At 48.8% G+C, this 21,913-nt stretch overlaps 1 protein-coding gene across 1 annotated transcript; it reads right to left on the minus strand.

The window, feature by feature from the left end:
• Window positions 1-466: 466 nt before the first annotated feature.
• LOC146049877 (SH2 domain-containing adapter protein D-like) lies at window positions 467-18,971 on the minus strand. Its single transcript, XM_083166531.1, has 7 exons — window positions 18,541-18,971; window positions 9,905-10,204; window positions 6,749-6,866; window positions 5,526-5,708; window positions 3,856-4,060; window positions 3,656-3,769; window positions 467-859 (listed from the first exon to the last, which is right to left on the minus strand). The coding sequence occupies exons 1-7, from the start codon at window positions 18,700-18,702 to the stop codon at window positions 673-675; spliced, it is 1,269 nt and encodes a 422-aa protein (XP_083022657.1). The 5' UTR covers window positions 18,703-18,971; the 3' UTR covers window positions 467-672.
• Between the last annotated feature and the right edge of the window lie 2,942 nt (window positions 18,972-21,913).

The following is a 21,913-nucleotide window of genomic DNA, read 5'->3' on the forward strand; positions in this document are numbered from 1 at the left end:
CTTTCCATAATGATTCAATTTCATGTGCAGATGGCTACATGGAATAGCAGTAACTTCCATAGAACAAGTTGGGCAGATTCCACTTGTTGTGGCATGATGGGGGCAATATCAACCCAGAATAGATCCCGTTGCATGCCGTGCAGTGTCCCCTTCCCATATCTGCTGCCGGTTGTCATCTTTCCGGTGATGTGTTTGGAAAAAAGCGCGGCCGCAGAAGTTTGCATAAACCCTGAGTTCTGAAAATGCCACAATAAAGATGGCCACTGGCAGAAGGTATACGGGATCTCTGCATGGAGAATTATGGGGCACTGGAGACATACCACCCCTCCCCCCACCTGCAGATCTGGACGCGTAGCAACTTTACACTCTTATTTTAAGATTAACCATCCTGGCCTGGATCTTCAATAATAAGGCAATGTGTAGGGCAGGCTCCGCCCCCCCCCCTTTCCCCCCCCCTACAGCACCTTCATTTATATACTCTGCTCTGTTGGCGTAGATATGCGAAGTATCTAAAGGTATTATTATGTATTTGGCAAGATAACATACAAAGGGTTCTTCTGCAATACTAGATTACTCGAGTCCATGATGCTTCTTCCATTCATGTACCGCAGGTTTAAGGCATGTGATGTACCGTCGGTCCATGGTATATAGTCACTATTTGGTTACCACATCTCACTGTGTGACTGCAGGCACCAGATGTCGAAGGCATATTTGTCCCTCCCCAGGGAAAAGCAGGGGACACTGGCTGTAATGCTGGACCAGATCATGAATGCATAGGAAGGACGGACCACTGTCGCCGAGGATGAACTGACCATCTGGCGTGCTTGTCAGCTTCACGTGCAAGATGCTGTAGTGCCCCCTGTCAAACAAAGACAGATAAATCAGCTGTCTACTTTAAACCTGGTTAACAATGCACAATTGTATGCAGCTGTCAGCTTTGTAGAGCGGCATGTGTGTGCGTGTGTGTGTGTGCGGCATGTGTGTGCGTGTGTGTACACAGCAATGCCAGGTTTATTTCGCCTGGTAAAGGATTGGCGCTTTATAAATATAGGCAATCTCATCCGAAATCCAAACTCGGACATTACTACATTTCCACAGACCTCTGAATCAGCCCCTTAGTTAATACAAAAAACGAGAGACGAGTACAGGTTTTTCTAAATCCTAGAGCAGTGCATCTATTTTAACCCTTTCAGAGCCAATGTCTAGTCAGGCTCAACAGCCCTAGCGCTAGTAGCAGATCCAATGGTGAGACACTTTAAAATAAGAACATTTACATCGTTCAGCATTCAATGTAGACCAATTTTAAATAACTAAAAAAAATTACAATTAATTTAAATATTTAAATCAGACTGTTTGAATTGCAAAAAAAAAAAAATGGACTGCAAAAGGTTAAAAGGCAAAAACATCCCCGATCTTGCCCTTGGAAGAATTGCCGCTTTAAATCAACTAGCTAAGTCTCGGAGATCATGCGGCTGTCTATATACTGGTTGTATCTGGTAAGTCATTTTGTTTCTGGAACAAACCATCAGCCCGATTCAGACCTGCTCGCTGGGCTGCGCTTATTTGGAGCAAGTTAACGCCGGCCCGCCGAATGCACGCCTCCCCGTAGTACGAACCCATGTGCAGGGCTGCGAACAGATGAGTACAGTTACACATCCGTTTGCTAGAAACATAGAAACATAGAAACATAGAATTTGACGGCAGATAAGAACCACTTGGCCCATCTAGTCTGCCCCTTTTTTTAAACATGTTACCTCAAACCATATTTGATCCTTATTTTTTTGTAAGGATATCAATATGCTTATCCCAAGCATGTTTAAATTGTACTACTGTATTTGCATCTACCACCTCTGTTGGGAGGCTATTCCACTTATCTACTACTCTTTCTGTGAAAAAATTCTTCCTCGCATTTCCCCTGAATCTTCCTCCCTCTAGTTTCAGTGCATGTCCTCATGTTCTGTTGCTCCTCTTCCTGTGAAGAATGTCTCCCACCTGTACCTTGTTAAAGCCCTTGATATATTTGAAAGTTTCTATCATGTCCCCCCTTTCCCTTCTCTGCTCTAAAGTATACATATTAAGATCTTTTAGTCTTTCCTGGTACGTTTTGTGATGTAGGCCATGCACCATTTTAGTTGCTCTTCTTTGTACAGTCTCTAATGTATTTATATCCTTCTGGAGATATGGCCTCCAGAACTGAACACAATACTCTAGGTGAGGTCGTACCAATGACCTATACAGTGGCATTATTACTTCTTTCTTTCTACTGCTGATACCTCTCCCTATGCAACCAAGCATCTGACTTGCCTTCTTCATTGCTTTGTTACATTGCCTACCTGCTTTTAAGTCCCCTGAAATAGTGACACCTAGATCCCTCTCTTCCTCAGTAGTTTCCATTATAGTGCCATTTATACTATATTGAGTCTTTGGATTTCTGAGACCCAAGTGCATGATTTTGCATTTTTTGGCATTAAACTGTAGTTGCCATTCTCTTGACCATTTCTCTAATCTGCCTAGATCCTCAATCATTTGATTTACCCCTCCTGGTGTGTCTACCCTGTTGCATACCTTTGTGTCATCTGCAAAAAGGCACATTTTACCCTCAATTCCATTTGCAATATCACCAATAAAGATATTAAAAAGCACTGGTCCAAGTACAGATCCCTGGGGTACTCCACTTGTAACCTTTCCCTCCTTTGACTGTACTCCATTTACTACAACTCTCTGTTTTCTGTCCTGCAACCACGCTCTTATCCATTCAACTATCTTAGAATCCAATCCCAAGCTTTCAAGTTTATTTAACAGTCTGCGATGTGGGACAGTGTCAAAAGCTTTACTAAAGTCTAGATAAGCTACATCTACAGCCCCACCTTGATCTATTACTTTAGTCACCCAGTCAAAAAAGTCAATAAGATTTGTTTGACATGATCTTCCCCCAGTAAACCCATGCTGTTTTGGATCCTGTAAATTGCTGGTTTTGAGATATTCTACAACTCTTTGCTAGCACCTGCACAGAGGATAAATCCTTTGATGGTCACTTACCATGGAGGGATTTCTCCTCCTCTGGCTGGTGATCGCAGCCGCTGTGTGACCCTCAGCTGTTGGTTGTATTTCGATGAAATTGGGGCAGGTGCCCACGTCATGTGGCTGGCACGAGCAGGCAAGGGAACTCCTGCGTTCACTGGGGCCAGCCTAGCATTTCTATCGCTTTTGTGGGTATGCCCATGAAACAATGGGGGTCCACCACGGGACGCCCCCTTACCTGTCAATCAGGCTGAGAGCACCTCGGTGAAGGAAAAATTTGCCGAGGGCGCTCGCATGTGGCCCACAGATGCTAGACAGCTGTATTATTACATTGCAATTAAATGTAACTCTCTCTGCACGATACATCTGCCCCATCTGCAGTGCAACATTGCTTTGCCCATTTGAGTGCTTTTTTGCTTTGCTAACAAAGGCCCTTAATTTATTTTCAAAATTCTTCCCGTTTTCTGGGCGGCATCTTCACTTGTGTTGATTAGCAGTTTGCCAAGAGCCCTTACGGCCGTTCTAGATCACTGTCGCGTGAAAATACAGATACCTCATGCTCAAAGTCATCCCCAAGGGTGTTACGAAATGATAGTCCAGGGCAGGGCCTAATGATGAACCAGGGGGTACTCACCTAACAGACAGGAAATACATGCTCTCAGCTTCTGTGCGCACCAGGAAGCTCCCCGCTTCACTCTTGTGCAATCGCCTTTCTGCATCTGTGCAGCTCATAGCGCCATGGAACCACCTGCGGAGTGAACATAGTTTGAGACTCCAAAAACACCCTCCTTCGTCATCATCATCATGATCCTCATCACTTACAGAAAGACTCACCCTTGTCTTTGTAGCTCTCCACAATTTGCTTTCCGCGCTCTTAAGGCGTCTGCCAGATCTTTAGGGGGGGACCCGTGATCTCGTTGATTACCAGCCAACTCTGGTGTTGAGGGTCGAAGGTTTACGGGGCTCCGGGGAGTGGACTGTAGAAGACGTGCTCTTGAATGGGGGGAATCACAAGGCCATCCTGAGCCCTCAAACTGAACTGTGAATGACCAGACAAATCAAAGTTACACTATAACTAGGAGAAGCCACATGAGATAGAAGATGGCTGAAAGTTTTTGAGGTTGAATCATGGAAACTGGGATGAAACCAGAGACTTCAATGGCCAGAGGAATATCACATTTTAGTTAAAAGCCTGTCAAAATGACGTCTTGTTCAATAATAATAATACTACTACTAATAATAATAATAATTATTATTATTATATTTATACAGTATAGCACTTTTCTCCCAATAGGACTCAAAGTACTTTAACATTGATATCAGTGAAATGCTTGAGTAATAGATAAGTCTTTAGTCTATTTTTAAAGGATTCTACAGTGGGGGCTTCTTGCACTATGAGAGGAAGAGAGTTCCATAGAGTTGGAGCAACAAAGCTCGACTCCCAGATGACTTCATGGAAATTCTGGGTACTGTTAGTAGTCCTTCTTCAATGGATCGTAGTGATCGAGTAGGACAGTGTACTTTCATTTTGAGCTATGACAGTTTTTACTTCCACTTTGAGCTGTGACAGTTTTTACTTTCACTTTGAGCTGTGACCGTTTTTAGCCCACAAACTCTCCGCCCCACCCCCAGTGCCTATCTGCGCCTTCCCACAATCTCTATCTTCCAGTGCCCCTCTCCATATCCAGCAAGTTTGAACCAGATCAGTGTCCCTGCAAAAATAGTTTTCACTTTCAGTTATGAAATCTTTTAGTACACAACGGAGTAATTTGGTCTATCGAGTGGCCTAAATTGGTCAGTGGTGGTACTTCACCTAATAGAGGTGAGGATTAGTTAGCCTTTTATATATATATAGATATTTGCCTATTCTGGAATGTCTGAGACAAGGCCGTAACTGCCATCGGTGCCATCACAACACAAGTACAGGGCCCATGGCATCTGCATGTCACTTGCAGAGTGCCCAAAATGGCCCCCTGTATACAGCATGCAATTGCAGAGCTGCCCAAAGCTTCCTAGAGTTGTCCTTAGAGTGCTCTCTACTTCCCACAGCTGATGACCCCGCCCCCTAGTCTCAGGCTTAGAGGACTGGACCGGCACAGGTCACACTGCGGTTACTGAAATGGTCTGGGAGACTTCCAAATACCGGCAAATCTTCATGGACTCCCAAGGCAGCAGGCCCCCCTCCAGGCAACTTGAATTGCTATTCTCAGCTTTGCCCAACAGTGTGGGCAGCATGACAACAGCTGTGGACATCTGCCCACATTCAGAGTGGGGAGGATCCATGTGTCTGAGCCGCCCCTATACCGCCGCCTGTGAGAGCAGCTGTTTTCACTATCGTCATACATTGGGTGCAAGAGATCTGACTGCAATCGCCAAAGCTTTGCATACACTTGAGTCCACAAGTTCAGCATTGATATACTTAACACCTGTACTGTTGGGGTTCCTTGAGGACCACATTTGGGAACCTTTGGTATAAGCAATGTTGTCTTCTTCCCATACTCTACCTGCAAAGGCTCGGCTGATGTTATCTTTCTTCCACTCCCAGGGTTGGTCATATTCATCCGCTGGTCTCTCATCCTCAGAGGGCTGGCACCTTTCATGGGGGATCGTCCGGTATTTATCATTATATGGAGAGTCATACAGCTGGAGAACCTTGTCAGACTCCTCCTCCCCTGGGCTGGGCTGATCTTTAGGGAGATGAAGGGAATATTATTGTTAATAATTTGTATACCTAAAAAAATTAAGACGCATAATATTCTTATATATATAAAACAGTCTTATGGATCTCTTGCGAGATATGAGAGTGGTTCAATATGTATGGTAAGTAGGCCTCCGATGTGTGTAATGTTCTCTTTTTCATTCTAATTTACTTCCAGGCCAGGAATTAGCAGGTAGACAACTGTTTCCCTCACTGCCATTAGACTGTGCCTTGTATCGGTCAGACTGTCCCAACATCAGCTGTAAAATGGCAGAGCGGGTACGTAGTGTGATAAGATAATCTCACACCTGGTGCCGGGACAATATGACTGATATGAGGCGCAGTCTGGCTGTGAGGGGAAGCAGCGGTCTACCTGTTCTGACCTGGTGGTAAATAAGAACAGAATAGAGTATATGACATATGTGAGAGGTCTTGTTATCTTACTTATTGAACCACCCTCCTAGATGAATTAATTTGTATGGCCTGATAAGATCAAAACTAAAATTGCTTTGAAGGTGGTGGCTCCTGAACTAGGAAGTACTGTGAATAGAATATAGGCAGCCATTTTGACAGAATGCAAGAGCAAAATGGCTCCTTAAAATTGTGGCTGGTTATTTTGTAAAGTTTTTCATTAAGATATATTATGCTACCAAATTATAACCAATGCTGGATCACCTTTATATGTAAGGACTACCTGGATCTCCAAGCAGGTAGCATAAAAGACTGCGTTGTCCGACTTTAATCCCAGGCTGTCACCTAAGTACCAGAGAGGGAATAAAGATCTTAGGGATCTAATGGTCAAAGTCCTCACCATCTATGATACACTGTACTTATATATAACTCTAGATTGAAGTATCTTAACAGGGTTGGAAACCCAATGGGCCTCCAGAATATCTGCCCTATCTCCACATAACTTGTTATTGAGTATATTTTTCATAGCTTTATGATCATCTTCAGCTTGATGAACATATTGCATAACGTGAACATTAAACATCATCTTAACATCCGCTCTTGCACCATTGCTTTCACCTTCCAGAGGTCTCTGACTGTTATATGGTTCCATGTAACTGGTATCTTCCATTTCCTCATGATCAAACGGATTGTTCTTCAAATCAAATGGGTTGGAATAATCATAGACACTGGGGACCTGTATTAAGAATGACAAAAGGACATAATCTAAATCTTTATGGTTTCAGTGACCAGTTCACATCCCCCACCCTACAGTATGTTATATCTTTATTACCACGTCTGGCAAGCAGGGGGTGATGTACCAAACCTTACAAAGAGATAAAGGGTGACATTTATTAGAGATCTATGTTGGGTTTTTGGCGATTTTTATCGCAAAAACTGCCGTTTTTTCATTTTTTTCCCAAATCGACTACTTAATGGGTGGCGATTTGCGGCATAAATCGCACTTTTTGCCGCGAAATCGCACTTTCTGAAAGTGCGATTTTTTTTTAACTCCGGAATTCGCATCCAGATGTTTTCCCCATTGAAAAAGATACAATTCGCATTTTTAATGAGATGCGAATTTGGAAATCGCCAAAAAAATGGTCTAAAGTTCCAAAAAAAAATAGACCTGATCCTGACTGGCGATTTTGTCAGAAACATGGCGATTTTGTCAGAACCATGCACAGATCATTGCGATCTGTGTATGGTTCTTTGGTAAAATATGTGTAAAAGTAAAAAAAAAAATGGCGTGAGGTCCCCCCTCCTGTACATAACCAGCCCCGGGCTCATTGAGCGGGACCTGGTTCCAAAAATACGGGGGACGAAAAGCGTAGGGGTCCCCCGTATTTCTGAAACCAGCCCCGGACTCTTGGACCGGTCCTGGTTCCAAAAATACGGGGGACAAAAAATCTGGGGGTCCCCCGTATTTTGAAACCAGCACCGGGCTCCAACAGCCCCCAGTGTCATGCCACAGCCGGGGGACACTTTTTACACAAGGTCCCCCGGCCGCACCATGAGCACCGTGGCTGGTCAGCCTTGGACGGGGTACCTGGAGGAGTGGGGACCCCCCCAATAAAGGGGTCCCCCCCCCCCAGGCTTCACCCGTCCAGGGCTGAAGCCCAGGGCTGTCACCGGCGTCCCTGGCCATTGGACGCCGGCCCGATATGGTTAAATTCACATTCCTAACATTGCTTAATACAGGAGAACTGCAAGTGCCAGCAGACCTCCCCCGCAGGCTGGGACTTGGAGAACCACAAGTCCCAGCATGCGGGGCATTAATGGGCCCGCTGGGACTAGTAGTCCACCTGTAAAAAGAATGTTAAAAGAAAACACACACACAGAAAAGTACAACTTTATTACACACACATCCACACACCTCACTTTTACACCCACATTCCTACCGATCCAGGATCCAGCGCTTGTCTCTCTGCAGCAGAGCCGGACAGCCCGCGCTGACAGCGGGCTGACCGGCTTTCTCCGATGCAGCTAACAGCTTCTGTCGCGCTGTCCCAGCGCGACACTGGCTGAGAGCGTCGATGCGTCTCCATGGAGACACATAAGCCGGAGACGCTCTCAGCCTCTGTTGCGCTGGGACAGCGCGACAGAAGCTGTTAGCTGCATCGGAGAAAGCCGGTCAGCCCGCTGTCAGTGCGGGCTGTCCGGCTCTGCTGCAGAGAGACCAGCGCTGGATCCTGGATCGGTAAGAATGTGGGTGTAAAAGTGAGGTGTGTGGATGTGTGTGTAATAAAGTTGTACTTTTCTGTGTGTGTGTTTTCTTTTAACATTCTTTTTACAGGTGGACTACTAGTCCCAGCGGGCCCAGTAATGCCCCGCATGCTGGGACTTGTGGTTCTCCAAGTCCCAGCCTGCGGGGGAGGTCTGCTGGCACTTGCAGTTCTCCTGTATTAAGCAATGTTAGGAATGTGAATTTAACCATATCAGGCCGGCGTCCAATGGCCAGGGACGCCGGTGACAGCCCCGGGCTTCAGCCCTGGATGGGTGAAGCCTCGGGGAGGGGGGACCCCTTTATTGGGGGGGTCCCCACTCCTCCAGGTACCCCGTCCAAGGCTGACCAGCCACGGTGCTCATGGTGCGGCCGGGGGACCTTGTGTAAAAAGTGTCCCCCGGCTGTGGCATGACACTGGGGGCTGTTGGAGCCCGGTGCTGGTTTCAAAATACGGGGGACCCCCAGATTTTTTGTCCCCCGTATTTTTGGAACCAGGACCGGTCCAAGAGTCCGGGGCTGGTTTCAGAAATACGGGGGTCCCCTACGCTTTTTGTCCCCCGTATTTTTGGAACCAGGTCCGGCTCAATGAGCCCGGGGCTGGTTATGTACAGGAGGGGGGACCTCACGCCAATTTTTTTTTTTTTTTAACACAAAATCGCACCTTTTCATGACTAAAAAAATCGCACTTTTCATCCCGAAAATCGCCCTACATTGCACTTTCTCGCACTTTTCATGCCGGAATACACACCTCATTAAAAATGCGATTTCTGGAAAAAAATGCGATTTTAAAAAACAGCGATACAGGGCGATTTGAGCAAAAATCGCATTTTCGGAAAAACGGTCAACACAATAAATCTCGCCCAGAGTGTAAAGAACCAACCAATCAAATGTCTGTGTTTAAAAAAAATTACAGGAGCTGATTGGAAGGTACTTTGGTGAAGATTTATCAACCAGTGATATTCATGTTATAACTCATTGCAAATGTTAAATGGTGCTCCAACCAATCCACTCCTAATTGTCCTGTGTTTGAAAAATAACAGGAGCTGATTGGCTGGAGCACCATTTATCATTCATAACGTGTGAGAAAAAGAATATTACTCTTCTTTTAATTTCTACGTGATCCCGAGGTAGGTGGCTTCTTCACCCAGTGAACGTGTGCCTGGGGCATAGGACTTTAGACCCTCTCCAAAGGAAAAAAGACCAAGTTACTCCCCAACCCCTCAGAGTCTATTGAGGGGAAAAAGGGTCTGTGGGTTCTTCCTTTCCAAAGCTTAGAGGGGCACATATCCCCTCGGGCTTCAGGTAGTTGGCTTTCCAAACAGTTTTCCATCCTACATCTAGGGTCTGGTCCAATATCATCTGGAGCATTGTCCAGTTAATCATTAAAAAATACAGATAATATGGCACAATTATAAGATGTGTCTAGAACATGGTGTCCAAAGAAACTTTTGTTTAGCATTATCAAGGAAAATATGGAAAGGACTAAAGCATAACCTTTAGTCACTGACCTTTCCTCCAGAGTCCTCCTCTGATCCTAGGTGAGGTTTCCGTTTACATTCCGATGGTTCCACCTTTATGAGACGATGTCTAGGAGATACTATGGTCAGTTGCAGCTCATCGAGCCTTGGCTGGGATCCCGATTCATTGTCCTTCTCCTCATATGGATCTTCAAAATCCAGGCTCTTCTGAGCCCTGTAGGCCCGTAGGATTTCACTTTCTGTGTAGTCAGGCTTGGGAGGCTGGGGTGGAGACCTCTTACTCCCAAAATTTAAGTAGTCCCTCAGCCACCGTGCCATTAGAAAACTGGCCTAAAGAAAGGATAATGGGTGTCAGTAATATTGCATTCGTAAACTAAAGTCTTGTCATTAGGTCCGCAACACAGACCATAGAGGCCTGATTCAGAGGTGGAGGTAGATAAGGGTGCATCTTTTGGTGGTTGCCCATCTGTGTGTGAATGTGCAAGGCCTGAGACATCTGTAGGCATTATAATACTGCCTGGTACGTCCAGGTACCACCATCGGCCGCACCAGCCCTATGGCAAGGTGCAGATTCTCCTTTGTTGCCTCCATTGTGAACAACTCTCTGTAGGCAAACACTTCAGCAACATGCTTATGCTAGTGACATGAACTTCTCCGTGCATCTGTTTTGCCATCTCTCAGTATCTACCCTGCACATTTCCAAAGCATTTCTGAGACCCTGCCCCTCAAATGCAAAACAGCACCTCTATGTGTATAACAATGCACGCAGGGGCCAAAAGTTTTTAAGGATAAAAAAAAAAACACTCAACTCCTAGATCGCAATTCTGTGCAGCTCTGAACTAGACCCCTATGATGTGTTCACAGCTGTTCATCATCTCTAACCCTTCTGGGTCCAACAATGGTCCTACACATGCCGATGCTTGATGTCCTACTACTCTTGGTCAACATCCAACCAACCAAGGAATCAAATTCTCTTTTTGGTGTGGAAATCACATTATAACCTAGAAATGAACGGGAGCTGCAGAAAACATCTCACTACACATTCGGCAGAGACCAAAATATTGTCCGTTAGTCTGATTACCTCTCATGGCCTCAATATAAGACCCATATATTGGTGGCAGGGTCGGGGGAACCGAGAATAATAAACATGTTTAATATTACAATCCCCGCTAAAGGGGGTGATTCAGCATGAATCACTGATTGCCGACAATCGGAACTGCCAAATTTTGTCAAACTGCGCAAGCGCGCGCCCAAAAACTGTCCAAGGGCTTGGGCAAGGGCCTTTACGTCAGCGTTGCTAATAAAACAAGTCCAACCACCTGTCTGAAGGGTGTTAGCCAGGTTGAAGCCATCCACAAAGTCCTGAGTGTGACCCGACATTTTAATTTAAAACTGAATAAATAAATGTTATCTGATTGGTTGCTGTGGGCAACAAATCTATTTCTATAAACTAGCACTTCCAACTTTAATAGAACTCTGATCTTAGTGACCATTTGCACACAGGCAGATGGCTTGTGGTCAGACAGCTGAAACCACAGAGGTTGGTCACAGTGATTGAGTACGGCCTGAAGGGTAAACTAAGGAGGTGATTCATTCATTAACACTGCTTTTGTTTGTATGGAACCCATAAGGATGGTAGTAATTAACCAAGCTGTGCATCTCTCAATCAGCAGCAATAGATCACCCACTGACACGCCAGTCACTATTTAATCACTATTACACACAGTGCAGCGTAGCTGGAGGCTGAGGGTGGGGATGGGGGATTGCAGAACATTTAACATATATAAATAGTAAAACAAAACCAAGTCTGTGTCATTGATTCTATGTGACGCAGAAGGGGTATAACGCGGTTTCTATTGCCCAATGTCCGGGGTTGCGGTTGTGGGGGGTGGATGTGGGGGTTTTCTACCGCCACATAATATGGAAAGAGCCAATCCACAGCCACCATTTATATTCATATTAGTAGGGACAGCAAGGCAGGTCCAGCATGAAAGAATTTGGTGGAGATTTATCAAAAGCTTACAGAGAGTACCAACCAATCAGCTTCTGTTATAGGCTCAAGGAACACTGGGAGGTATCCAATTGGATCATAAGAAGAAACTCATAGGGGGGTATTCAATCTGGGATTCCGAACATCCAAGCGGAGAGAGATAAAGTACAGTGCCAACTACCCAGCTACTCTCATTTTCTTTCAACCACAACCTGTACCATGGCAGTTAGGAGCTGATTGGCTGGTACTTTGTCTACATCTACTTTACCGCTCTCTCTGCAAGGCTTAGTAAATAGGTCACTGTGTCACAGGGCTTGTCTTTAGAACTGAATATACTGTACTATATCTAGCTTTACTGTATCTAGCTGTTGCTGACCATTGCATTGAGAGGCAGATGACGGGCACCCACGTTCCAGTGCAGTACAGTAAGTGAATCCTGCCCACTTGAGCTGAGTATTTCAGGTTACACCAGGCCAAGTGCTGGCTAGGCATCATTTCTGCACCAACACAAAGTACTGTAAGCGTCATGCACGCACTTGAGCGTCGCTTAGAGGTGAGATGTGCTGCAGCACCAGGTATACTAGTAATACTGTATAAAGCTGTATTTCAGATGCAATCTGTGCATATCCGCACAGGCGCAGTGCTGCACACAGGACATACTGTACATTCATTACATTTCTCAGGTTAAACTCCATGACCAGGTGTTAAAGCAGTCAGTGATTAAAGATTAAACTGCAGCAGCACATAACAAGCATATGGGAAGCGCTTTGCACTCATGGCTAACCAGGAAGAAAGCCTTTCTCCGGGGGTACGGGTCACCTGGGACACTGTACGCAGGTCGGAGGTGGTGGAGGGCTTGTTATGTAGGGCACACACCAGAATTATCATGATCAGATTGTGAGACGATCATACGATGGTCACATGATCTGTTGGAGCACACAATCTGCTCACAATCTGCATCTGATCTGATCCCGATCTGTACCCAGTTGAAGGGGGGTATGGATCATATGGTCGACAGTCATTAGGTTGACACCACTAGATCGACATACTGCAAGGTCGACATGGGACAAGGCTGACAGGTCATTAGGTCGACACAATCATTAGGTCGACGTGGTCTAGGTTGACAGTCAAAAGGTCGACATGGGGTTTTTCACTGGTTTTTGACCGGAATGTCAATACAGTGCACATGGACACAGGATTAAGTGCCCCCACGTCCCCTCGCTTGGCTCACGGCGCTCGGCATACTACTTTATCCTCCCACCACGCCCTAGTGGATGGTAGGGCATGAAATACCGCCTGTCGGCACATGTCGGCTCAAAAAACTGTGAAAAACCCCATGTCAACCTTTTGACTGTCCACCTAGACCATGTCGACCTAATGACTTGTCGACCTTGTCCCATATCGACCTAGACCTATGTCGACCTTGCAGTATGTTGACCTAGTGGTGTCGACCTTATGACTGTCGACCAACCGACTGTATACTGTTGAGGGGATAGTTTACAAATCCTGACAGCAGCAGGCAGGATCTGCAAAATGACCAAACGACCGGCCGGTACGCGCATCGCCAAAACATGCCCAATTTACATACAATCGGTGGAGATTGTATTGAAATTCGGGGAATTGAGTTAAGCTGCAGGGAGAATTAGCGTTAGGGGTGTAGGGTTAGAACACTACGGAGCACCTGTCGGGATTCTCTGTATCGGGATGCCAGGGCTGGATGAGCTTCCAGTGCCCTATGCGAATCCGCTAAAACCCATAATCCCCAGTCCCTCAGCGCAGGCCATGGGAGTGATAAGATCCCTTTACTCTGTGCTGAAATGTAAATCGTACATTGTGATGCTAATATATTTCCTATATACAGACAGTTACTGCCGCACATACATACACAGACGCAGTAATGAGGGGAATCGTTTTCATGTGTGTCCAAGACGTGCAGGAGGAAGAAAGGAAGATTTGTTATCTATTATCAGCACTGATATTATACATGGCAGTCTCCGCTCTGCTCAGCAAGTAACAAGTAGTAAGCGGGGCAGTAGGGGAGTAGTAAGGGGGCAGTAAGGGAGTAGTGGGGGCAATAATAGGAGTAAGGGGGCAGTAACAAGTGTAAGGGGTCAGTAGGGGAGTAGTAAGGGGGCAGTAAGGGGAGTAGTAAGGGGGCAGTAAGGGGAGTAGTAAGGTGGCAGTAGGGCAGTAGTAAGGTGGGGAATAGTAAGGGGGCAGTAACAAGTGTAAGGGGGCAGTAGTAAGGTGTCAGTAGGGGGCAGTAAGGAGATGAGTGACAGCAGGATAGGATGGTGACAGCAGGATAGGATGGTGAAATAGGTTGCGAAAGGCTTACCCTGCCACTATGTGACACCCAAGCTCACCCTCTGTGCCCTGGGCCACTGCTAGACTAGTGCATGGTGACTGGCACACTTCTCTCTGTATAAGCAGATGGTGACTGGCACACTTGTCTCTGTATAAGGAGATGATGACCAGCACACTACTCTCTGTATAAGGAGATGATGACCAGCACACTACTCTCTGTATAAGGAGATGATGACCAGCACACTGCTCTCTGTATAAGGAGATGATGACCAGCACACTTCTCTCTGTATAAGGAGATGATGACCAGCACACTGCTCTCTGTAGAAGGAGATGGTGCCCGGCACAATGCTCTCTGTATAAGGAGAGGGTGACCAGCACACTTCTCTCTGTATAAGGAGATGATGACCACCACACTGCTCTCTGTATAAGGAGATGGTGACCAGGACACTACAACCCGGTATAAGGAGATGATGACCAGCACACTACTCTCTGTATAAGGAGATGATGACCAGCACACTACTCTCTGTATAAGGAGATGATGACCAGCACACTGCTCTCTGTATAAGGATATGGTGCCCGGCACAATGCTCTCTGTATAAGGAGATGGTGACCCGCACACTTCTCTCTGTATAAGGAGATGATGACCAGCACACTGCTCTCTGTATAAGGAGATGGTGACCAGAACACTACTCTCTGTATAAGCAGATGGTGACCGGCACACTACTCTCTGTATAAGCAGATGGTGACCAGCACACTGCTCTCTGTATAAGCAGATGGTGACCGGCACACTGCTCTCTGTATAAGGAGATGGTGACCAGCACAGTGCTCTCTGTATAAGGAGATGGTGACCGGCACAATGCTCTCTGTATAAGGAGATGGTAACCAGCACACAACTCTCTGTATAAGCAGATGTGACCGGCACACTGCTCTCTGTATAAGGAGATGGTGACCAGCACAATGCTCTCTGTATAAGGAGATGGAGACCAGCACACTGCTCTCTGTATAAGAAGATGGTGACCAGCACACTGCTCTCTGTATAAGGAGAGGGTGACCCGCACAATGCTCTCTGTATAAGGAGATGGTGACCGGCAAACTGCTTTCTGTATAAGGAGAGGGTGACCCGCACAATGCTCTCTGTATAAGGAGATGGTGACCGGCAAACTGCTTTCTGTATAAGGAGATGGTGACCGGGACACTGCTCTATGTATAAGGAGCTGGTGACCCGCACACAGCTCTCTGTATAAGGAGATGGTGACAAGCACACTACTCTCTGTATAAGGAGATGGTGACCACCACAATGCTGTATAAGGAGATGGTGACCACCACAATGCTGTATAAGGAGATAATGACCGGTGAACACCTCTCTATATAAGGAGATGGTGACCGGTACACTGCTCTCTGTACAAGGAGATGGTGACCCGCACACTGCTCTCTGTATTAGGAGATGGTGACCACCACACTGCTCTCAGTATAAGGAGATGGTCACCCACACACCACTCTGTATAAGCAGATGGTGACCAGCACACAGCTCTCTATATAAGGAGATAATGACCGGTGCACAGCTCTCTGTATAAGGAGATAATGACCGGCGCACAGCTCTCTGCATAAGGAGATGGTGACCAGCACACTGCTCTCTGTATAAGGAGATGGTCACCCGCACACTTCTCTCTGTATAAGGAGATGATGACCAGCACACAGCTCTCTGTATAAGGAGATGGTGACCACGACAATGCTCTCTGTATAAGGAGATGGTGACCCGCACACTGCTCTCTGTATAAGGAGATGATGACCAGTGCACATCTCACTGTATAATGAGATGATGACTAGCACACAGCTCTCTGTATAAGGAGAGGGTGACCAGCACACTGCTCTCTGTATAAGCAGATGGTGACCAGCACACTGCTCTCTGTATAAGGAGATGGAGACCAGCACACTGCTCTCTGTATAAGAAGATGGTGACCAGCACACTGCTCTCTGTATAAGGAGATGGAGACCAGCACACTGCTCTCTGCATAAGAAGATGGTGACCAGCACACTGCTCTCTGTATATGGAGAGGGTGACCAGCACACTGCTCTCTGTATAAGCAGATGGTGACCAGCACACAGCTCTCTGTATAAGGAGATGGAGACCAGCACACTGCTCTCTGTATAAGAAGATGGCGACCAGCACACTGCTCTCTGTATAAGGAGAGGATGACCAGCACACTGCTAGCTGTATAAGCAGATGGTGACCAGCACACTGCTCTCTGTATAAGGAGATAATGACCAGTGCACAGCTCTCTGTTTGAGGAGATGGTAACCAGCACACTGCTCTCTGTGTAAGGAGATGGTGACCAGCACACTGCTCTCTGTATAAGGAGCTGGTGACCCGCACAGTGCACTGCTCTATGTATAAGGAGATGATGACCAGCACACTGATCTCTGTGTAAGGAGATGTAGACCAGCACACTACTCTCTGTATAAGGAGATGGTGACCAGCACACTGCTCTCTGTATAAGGATATGGTGCCCGGCACACTGCTCTCTGTATAAGGAGAGGGTGATCAGCACACTGCTCTCTGTATAAGGAGATGGTGACCAGCACCACTGCTCTCTGTATAAGGAGATGGTGACCAGCACACTTCTCTGTATAAGCAGATGGTGACCAGCACACTTCTCTCTATATAAGGAGATGATGACCACAACAATGCTCTCTGTATAAGATGGTGACCTGCACACTGCTCTCTGTATAAGAAGATGGTGACCAGCACACAGCTCTCTGTATAAGGAGATGGTGACCAGCACACTGATCTCTGTATAAGATGTGACCAGCACACTGCTCTCTGTATAAGGAGATGGTGACCAGCACACAGCTCTCTGTATAAGGAGATGATGACTAGCACACTGATCTATGTAAAAGATGGTGACCAGCACAGCTCTCTCTATAAGGAGATGGTGACCAGCACACTACTCTCTGTATAAGCAGATGGTGACCAGCACACTGCTCTCTGTATAAGCAGATGGTGACCAGCACACAGCTCTCTGTATAAGGAGATGGAGACCAGCACACTGCTCTCTGTATAAGAAGATGGCGACCAGCACACTGCTCTCTGTATAAGGAGAGGATGACCAGCACACTGATAGCTGTATAAGCAGATGGTGACCAGCACACTGCTCTCTGTATAAGGAGATAATGACCAGTGCACAGCTCTCTGTTTGAGGAGATGGTAACCAGCACACTGCTCTCTGTGTAAGGAGATGGTGACCAGCACACTGCTCTCTGTATAAGGAGCTGGTGACCCGTACAGTGCACTGCTCTATGTATAAGGAGATGATGACCAGCACACTGATCTCTGTGTAAGGAGATGTAGACCAGCACACTAATCTCTGTATAAGGAGATGGTGACCAGCACACTGCTCTCTGTATAAGGATATGGTGCCCGGCACAATGCTCTCTGTATAAGGAGAGGGTGATCAGCACACTGCTCTCTGTATAAGGAGATGGTGACCAGCACCACTGCTCTCTGTATAAGGAGATGGTGACCAGCACACTTCTCTGTATAAGCAGATGGTGACCAGCACACTTCTCTTTATATAAGGAGATGATGACCACAACAATGCTCTCTGTATAAGATGGTGACCTGCACACTGCTCTCTGTATAAGGAGATGGTGACCAGCACACAGCTCTCTGTATAAGGAGATGGTGACCAGCACACTGATCTCTGTATAAGATGTGACCAGCACACTGCTCTCTGTATAAGGAGATGGTGACCAGCACACAGCTCTCTGTATAAGGAGATGATGACCAGCACACTGATCTATGTAAAAGATGGTGACCAGCACAGCTCTCTGTATAAGGAGATGGTGACCAGCACACTACTCTCTGTATAAGCAGATGGTGACCAGCGCACTACTCTCTGTATAAGCAGATGGTGACCAGCGCACTACTCTCTGTATAAGCAGATGGTGACCAGCACACTGCTCTCTGTATAAGCAGATGGTAACCAGCACACAGCTCTCTGTATAAGGAGATGGAGACCTGTGCATCAGATGTAACTACCCCACCGTGCCATCTTACTACCAGCAGACTTTGGCAAGCAGTGACTAGTTCTTGTGGAGTGTGGGACTGCAAGTCTCAGCAAGCGGTGTGGCACAGCATGCTGGAGCATGTAGTGCAGCTGGGAAGCCTTAGCCACAGGTTGGCCCCTGCACAGCCTGCGAGCCCCCGACTGTATTGTCCGCATCACACAAAGGATGAAGGGAGGGGGAGCAGCAGCCGGAGGAGGGGGCACGGAATGCAGGAGCCCACTAACTCCCAGAAGTTGTGGTTCCCGGGATCAGGGGGAGCCCCCCACCCACAGATACCCCCAGTACCCCGCTGTAACTTCACCTGAGCAGCAGCACCCGGTCCCTTGTGCAGAAGTAGCTGGTTACTGTCCCTGGACTGGAGATGGAGGAGGCGGCGGCAGATGGATGAGGAGGGGCTGTCCCGGCTCCTTACACTGGGGGGGAGAGGGGGACTCTGTGTATCTGACTGCAGGAGGCTGCTCATTGCATGGCACACGGGGGGAGGCTGGAGGTGAGGGATGGGGGAGGCTGGAGGTGAGGGATGGGGAGGCTGGAGGTGAGGAATGGGGGAGGCTGGAGGTTAGGTATGGGGAGGCTGGAGTTAAGGTATGGAGGAGATACTGTAGGTGAGGGATGGGAGAGGCTACAGTTGAGGGATGGGAGAGGCTACAGTTGAGGGATGGGGAGGCTGGAGGTGAGGAATGGGGGAGGCTGGAGGTGAGGTATGGGAGGAGGCTGTAGGTGAGGGATGGGGGGAGGCTGGAGTTGAGGGATGGGTGGGAGACTGAAGGTGAGGGAGAGTGGTGGCCGAAGGTGAGGTATGGGGGGAGACTGGAGATGAGGGATGGGGGAAGCTGGAGGTGAGAGGTGGAGGTGAGGGATGGGGAGGCTGGAGGTAAGGGGTATGGGGGGAGGCTGGAGGTGAGGAATGGGGGAGGCTAAAGGGGAGGGATGGGGGAGAGGCTGGAGGTGAGGGATGGGGAGGCTGGAGGTGAGGGATGGGGCAGAGGCTGGAGTTAAGGTATGGAGGAGATACTGTAGGTGAGGGATAGGAGAGGCTGGAGGTGAAGGATGGGGGAGGTTAGAGGTGAGGGATGGGGAGGGTGGAGGTGAGGGATGGGGAGAGGCTGGAGGTGAAGAATGGGGAAGGCTGGAGGTGAGGGATGGGGGAGGCTGGAGGTGAGGAATGGCGGGGAGGCTGGAGGTTAGAGGGAGGATGGAGGTGAGCGATGGGGGAGGCTGGAGGTGAGGGATGAGGCGAAGGCTGGAGGCAAGGGATGGGGAGAGGTTGGAGGTGAGGAATGGGGGAGGCTGGAGGTGAGGGAAGGGGGTTTGGGATGGAGGAGATACTGTAGGTGAGGGATGGAGGGAGGCTGGAGGTGAGGGATGAGGGGAGGCTGGAGGTGAGGAATGGGGGAGAGGCTGGAGGTGAGGGATGGGGAAGAAGCTGGAGGTGAGGAATGGGGGAGGCTGGAGGTGAGGAATGGGGGAGAGGCTGGAGGTGAGGGATGGGGGAGAGGCTGGAGGTGAGGGATGGGGAGATGCTGGAGGTGAGGGATTGGTGGGGATGAAGGTGAGGGAAGGAGAAGAGGCTGGAGGTGAGTGATGGGGAGAGGCAGGAGGTGAGGAATGGAGGAGGCTGGAGGTGAGCAATGGGGGAGAGGCTGGAGGTAAGGGATGGAGGTAGGTGAGGGATGGAGGGAGGCTGGAGGTGAGGGATGGGGGAGGCTGGAGGTGAAGGATGGGGGAGGCTGGAGCTGAGGAATGGGGAGGCTGGAGGTGAGGAATGGGGGAGGCTGGGTGAGGAATGGGGCAGAGGCTGGAGGTGAGGAATGGCTGGGAAGGCTGGAGGTGAGGGATGGGGAGAGGCTAGAGGTAAGGGGTATGGGGGAGGCAGGAGGTGAGGGATGGGGGAGGCTGGAGGTGAGGGATGGGGGAGAGGCTGTAGGTGAGGAATGGCGGGGAGGCTGGAGGTGAGGGTTAGGGGGGAGGATGGAAGTGAGTGATGGGGGAGGCTTGAGGTGAGGGACGAGGGGGAGGCTGGAGGTGAGGAATGGGGGAGGCTGGAGGTGAGGCTAGGGGGTTTGGGATGGAGGAGATACTGTAGGTGAGGAATGGAGGGAGGCTGGAGGTGAGGGATGGGGGAGGCTGGAGGTGAAGGATGGGGAACGCTGGAGCTGAGGAATGGGGAGGCTGGAGGTGAGGAATGGGGAGGCTGGAGGTGAGAAATGGGGGTGAGGCTGGAGGTCAGGGATGGGGGAGAGGCATGAGGTGAGGGATGGGGGAGGATGGAGGTGAGGACTGGGGGAGAGGCTGGAGGTGAGGGATGGAGGGAGGCTGGAGGTGAGGGATGGATGGAGGCTGGATGTGAGGGATGGGGGAGAAAGGGGGTGAGGGATGAGTTTGAGTTTGAAGAAACTCAGGGAGCCCGAGGTGTGCTCCCACCACCACCAGTGCTGTGCCTAAACACGTGCAAAGGGGGCAGTCGTACGAACGTTTGGACCCTCTCCCAAAGGAGAAAGGCCCCATGGTTCCCCTAACCCCCCTCAACCATAAGGCCGAGGAAGGGAAAAAAGGGATCGGTGGGTCCTCTTCGCCGAAGCTCAGAGAGACCCGCTTTTCCTCCACCCCCGGAAGGGTTTTGGACGGTGGGTCCTCCGCACCCGAAGGTTTGGAGAGACCCGCTTAGGCTTCCCTCCGCCTTGCGGCTCGGGGTTGCCCTCGAGGGGACCGGGACTCTCCCCAAAAGGTGAAGAGTCCCAGCCACGTTTGGGGAACGGAAGGCCCGTTAGGGACAGCCGCACTACCCAAATCAAAAAAAACGTGACAAACTAACGAAAAACGTGAAGTGCTCAAAAGTGCAAATCAAGGAAATAAATAAAAGAGGCCCTAGCCAGAAGGCCGGGGTGGGGGTGTAAAAAATTGTCCTACCCCATCCAAAAGGACGAGGTAAGGACGTGTAGCCTAACCTAGAGGGAAGTGCGCAGTGTGTGTGCCATTCAGTGCATGGTGCTGGACATCACCAGTGCAAATCAGGCACCCCCGAGTTTCCCCGGGGGCACAGTGCAGCCTCGGGCTCCAGGCAGCCGACCCTTCAGCGTCCGACCAAGCTTTTCTCTGTCTCACCAGCAGGCATTTTCCAGCCCCCGGCATGGGAATGGGTACTCCACTGGGCTTTTCGAAAGACTCCCTTAGGGGCTGCACCCCCCTCGGAAGAGCAATCTACTCAGTCCCAGTATTTCTCCGCTCCCAGGGTTAAGATACTAGGCTGAGCTTTTCGCTGTGCCCAGGCTGGTGGTTAGCCAACCTGGACCAATCTACTCGGTCTCAGCCTCAAAGGGGGTGAGGGATGCAGGAGATACTGTAGGTGATGGGGTGAGGCTGGGAGGGAGGCTGGAGGTGAAGGATGGGGAGGCTGGAGGTGAGCTATATGGATAGACTGGAGGTGTGGGTTTGCGGGGGCTGGAGTTGAGAGAGTGGGGAGAGGCTGGATGGTGGGGGATGGGGGATGAGGGGGACACAGGAGGTGAAGCATGGGAAGAGGCTGCACCCACTGCCAGTGAGTCCTGGCCAACTATGTTTGGCAGCATTTGGGCAGCAATGGGTGCGGCTTCCCTATTTGAATTTTGGACTGCCCTTCAACCCCACCCCTGAACTAGTGTCAACCCCTGGCTCCTCCCACCAATACATGGAGA

This window comes from Crinia signifera, chromosome 12, assembly GCF_055691185.1.
Source record: "Crinia signifera chromosome 12, ASM5569118v1, whole genome shotgun sequence".
NCBI classification, from domain to species: domain Eukaryota; kingdom Metazoa; phylum Chordata; class Amphibia; order Anura; family Myobatrachidae; genus Crinia; species Crinia signifera.

Bases quoted from the DNA above. Each gene is read 5' to 3' on its own strand.
- LOC146049877 (XM_083166531.1), bottom strand. From the start codon at position 18,702: ATGAGCAGCCTCCTGCAGTCAGATACACAGAGTCCCCCTCTCCCCCCC. The intron at 3,770-3,855 runs GTGAGTCTTTCT...TTCACTCCGCAG, and splicing joins GGAGAGCTACAAAGACAAGG to GTGGTTCCATGGCGCTATGA. The intron at 860-3,655 runs GTGAGTACCCCC...TTTGTTTGACAG, and splicing joins ATGTATTTCCTGTCTGTTAG to GGGGCACTACAGCATCTTGC.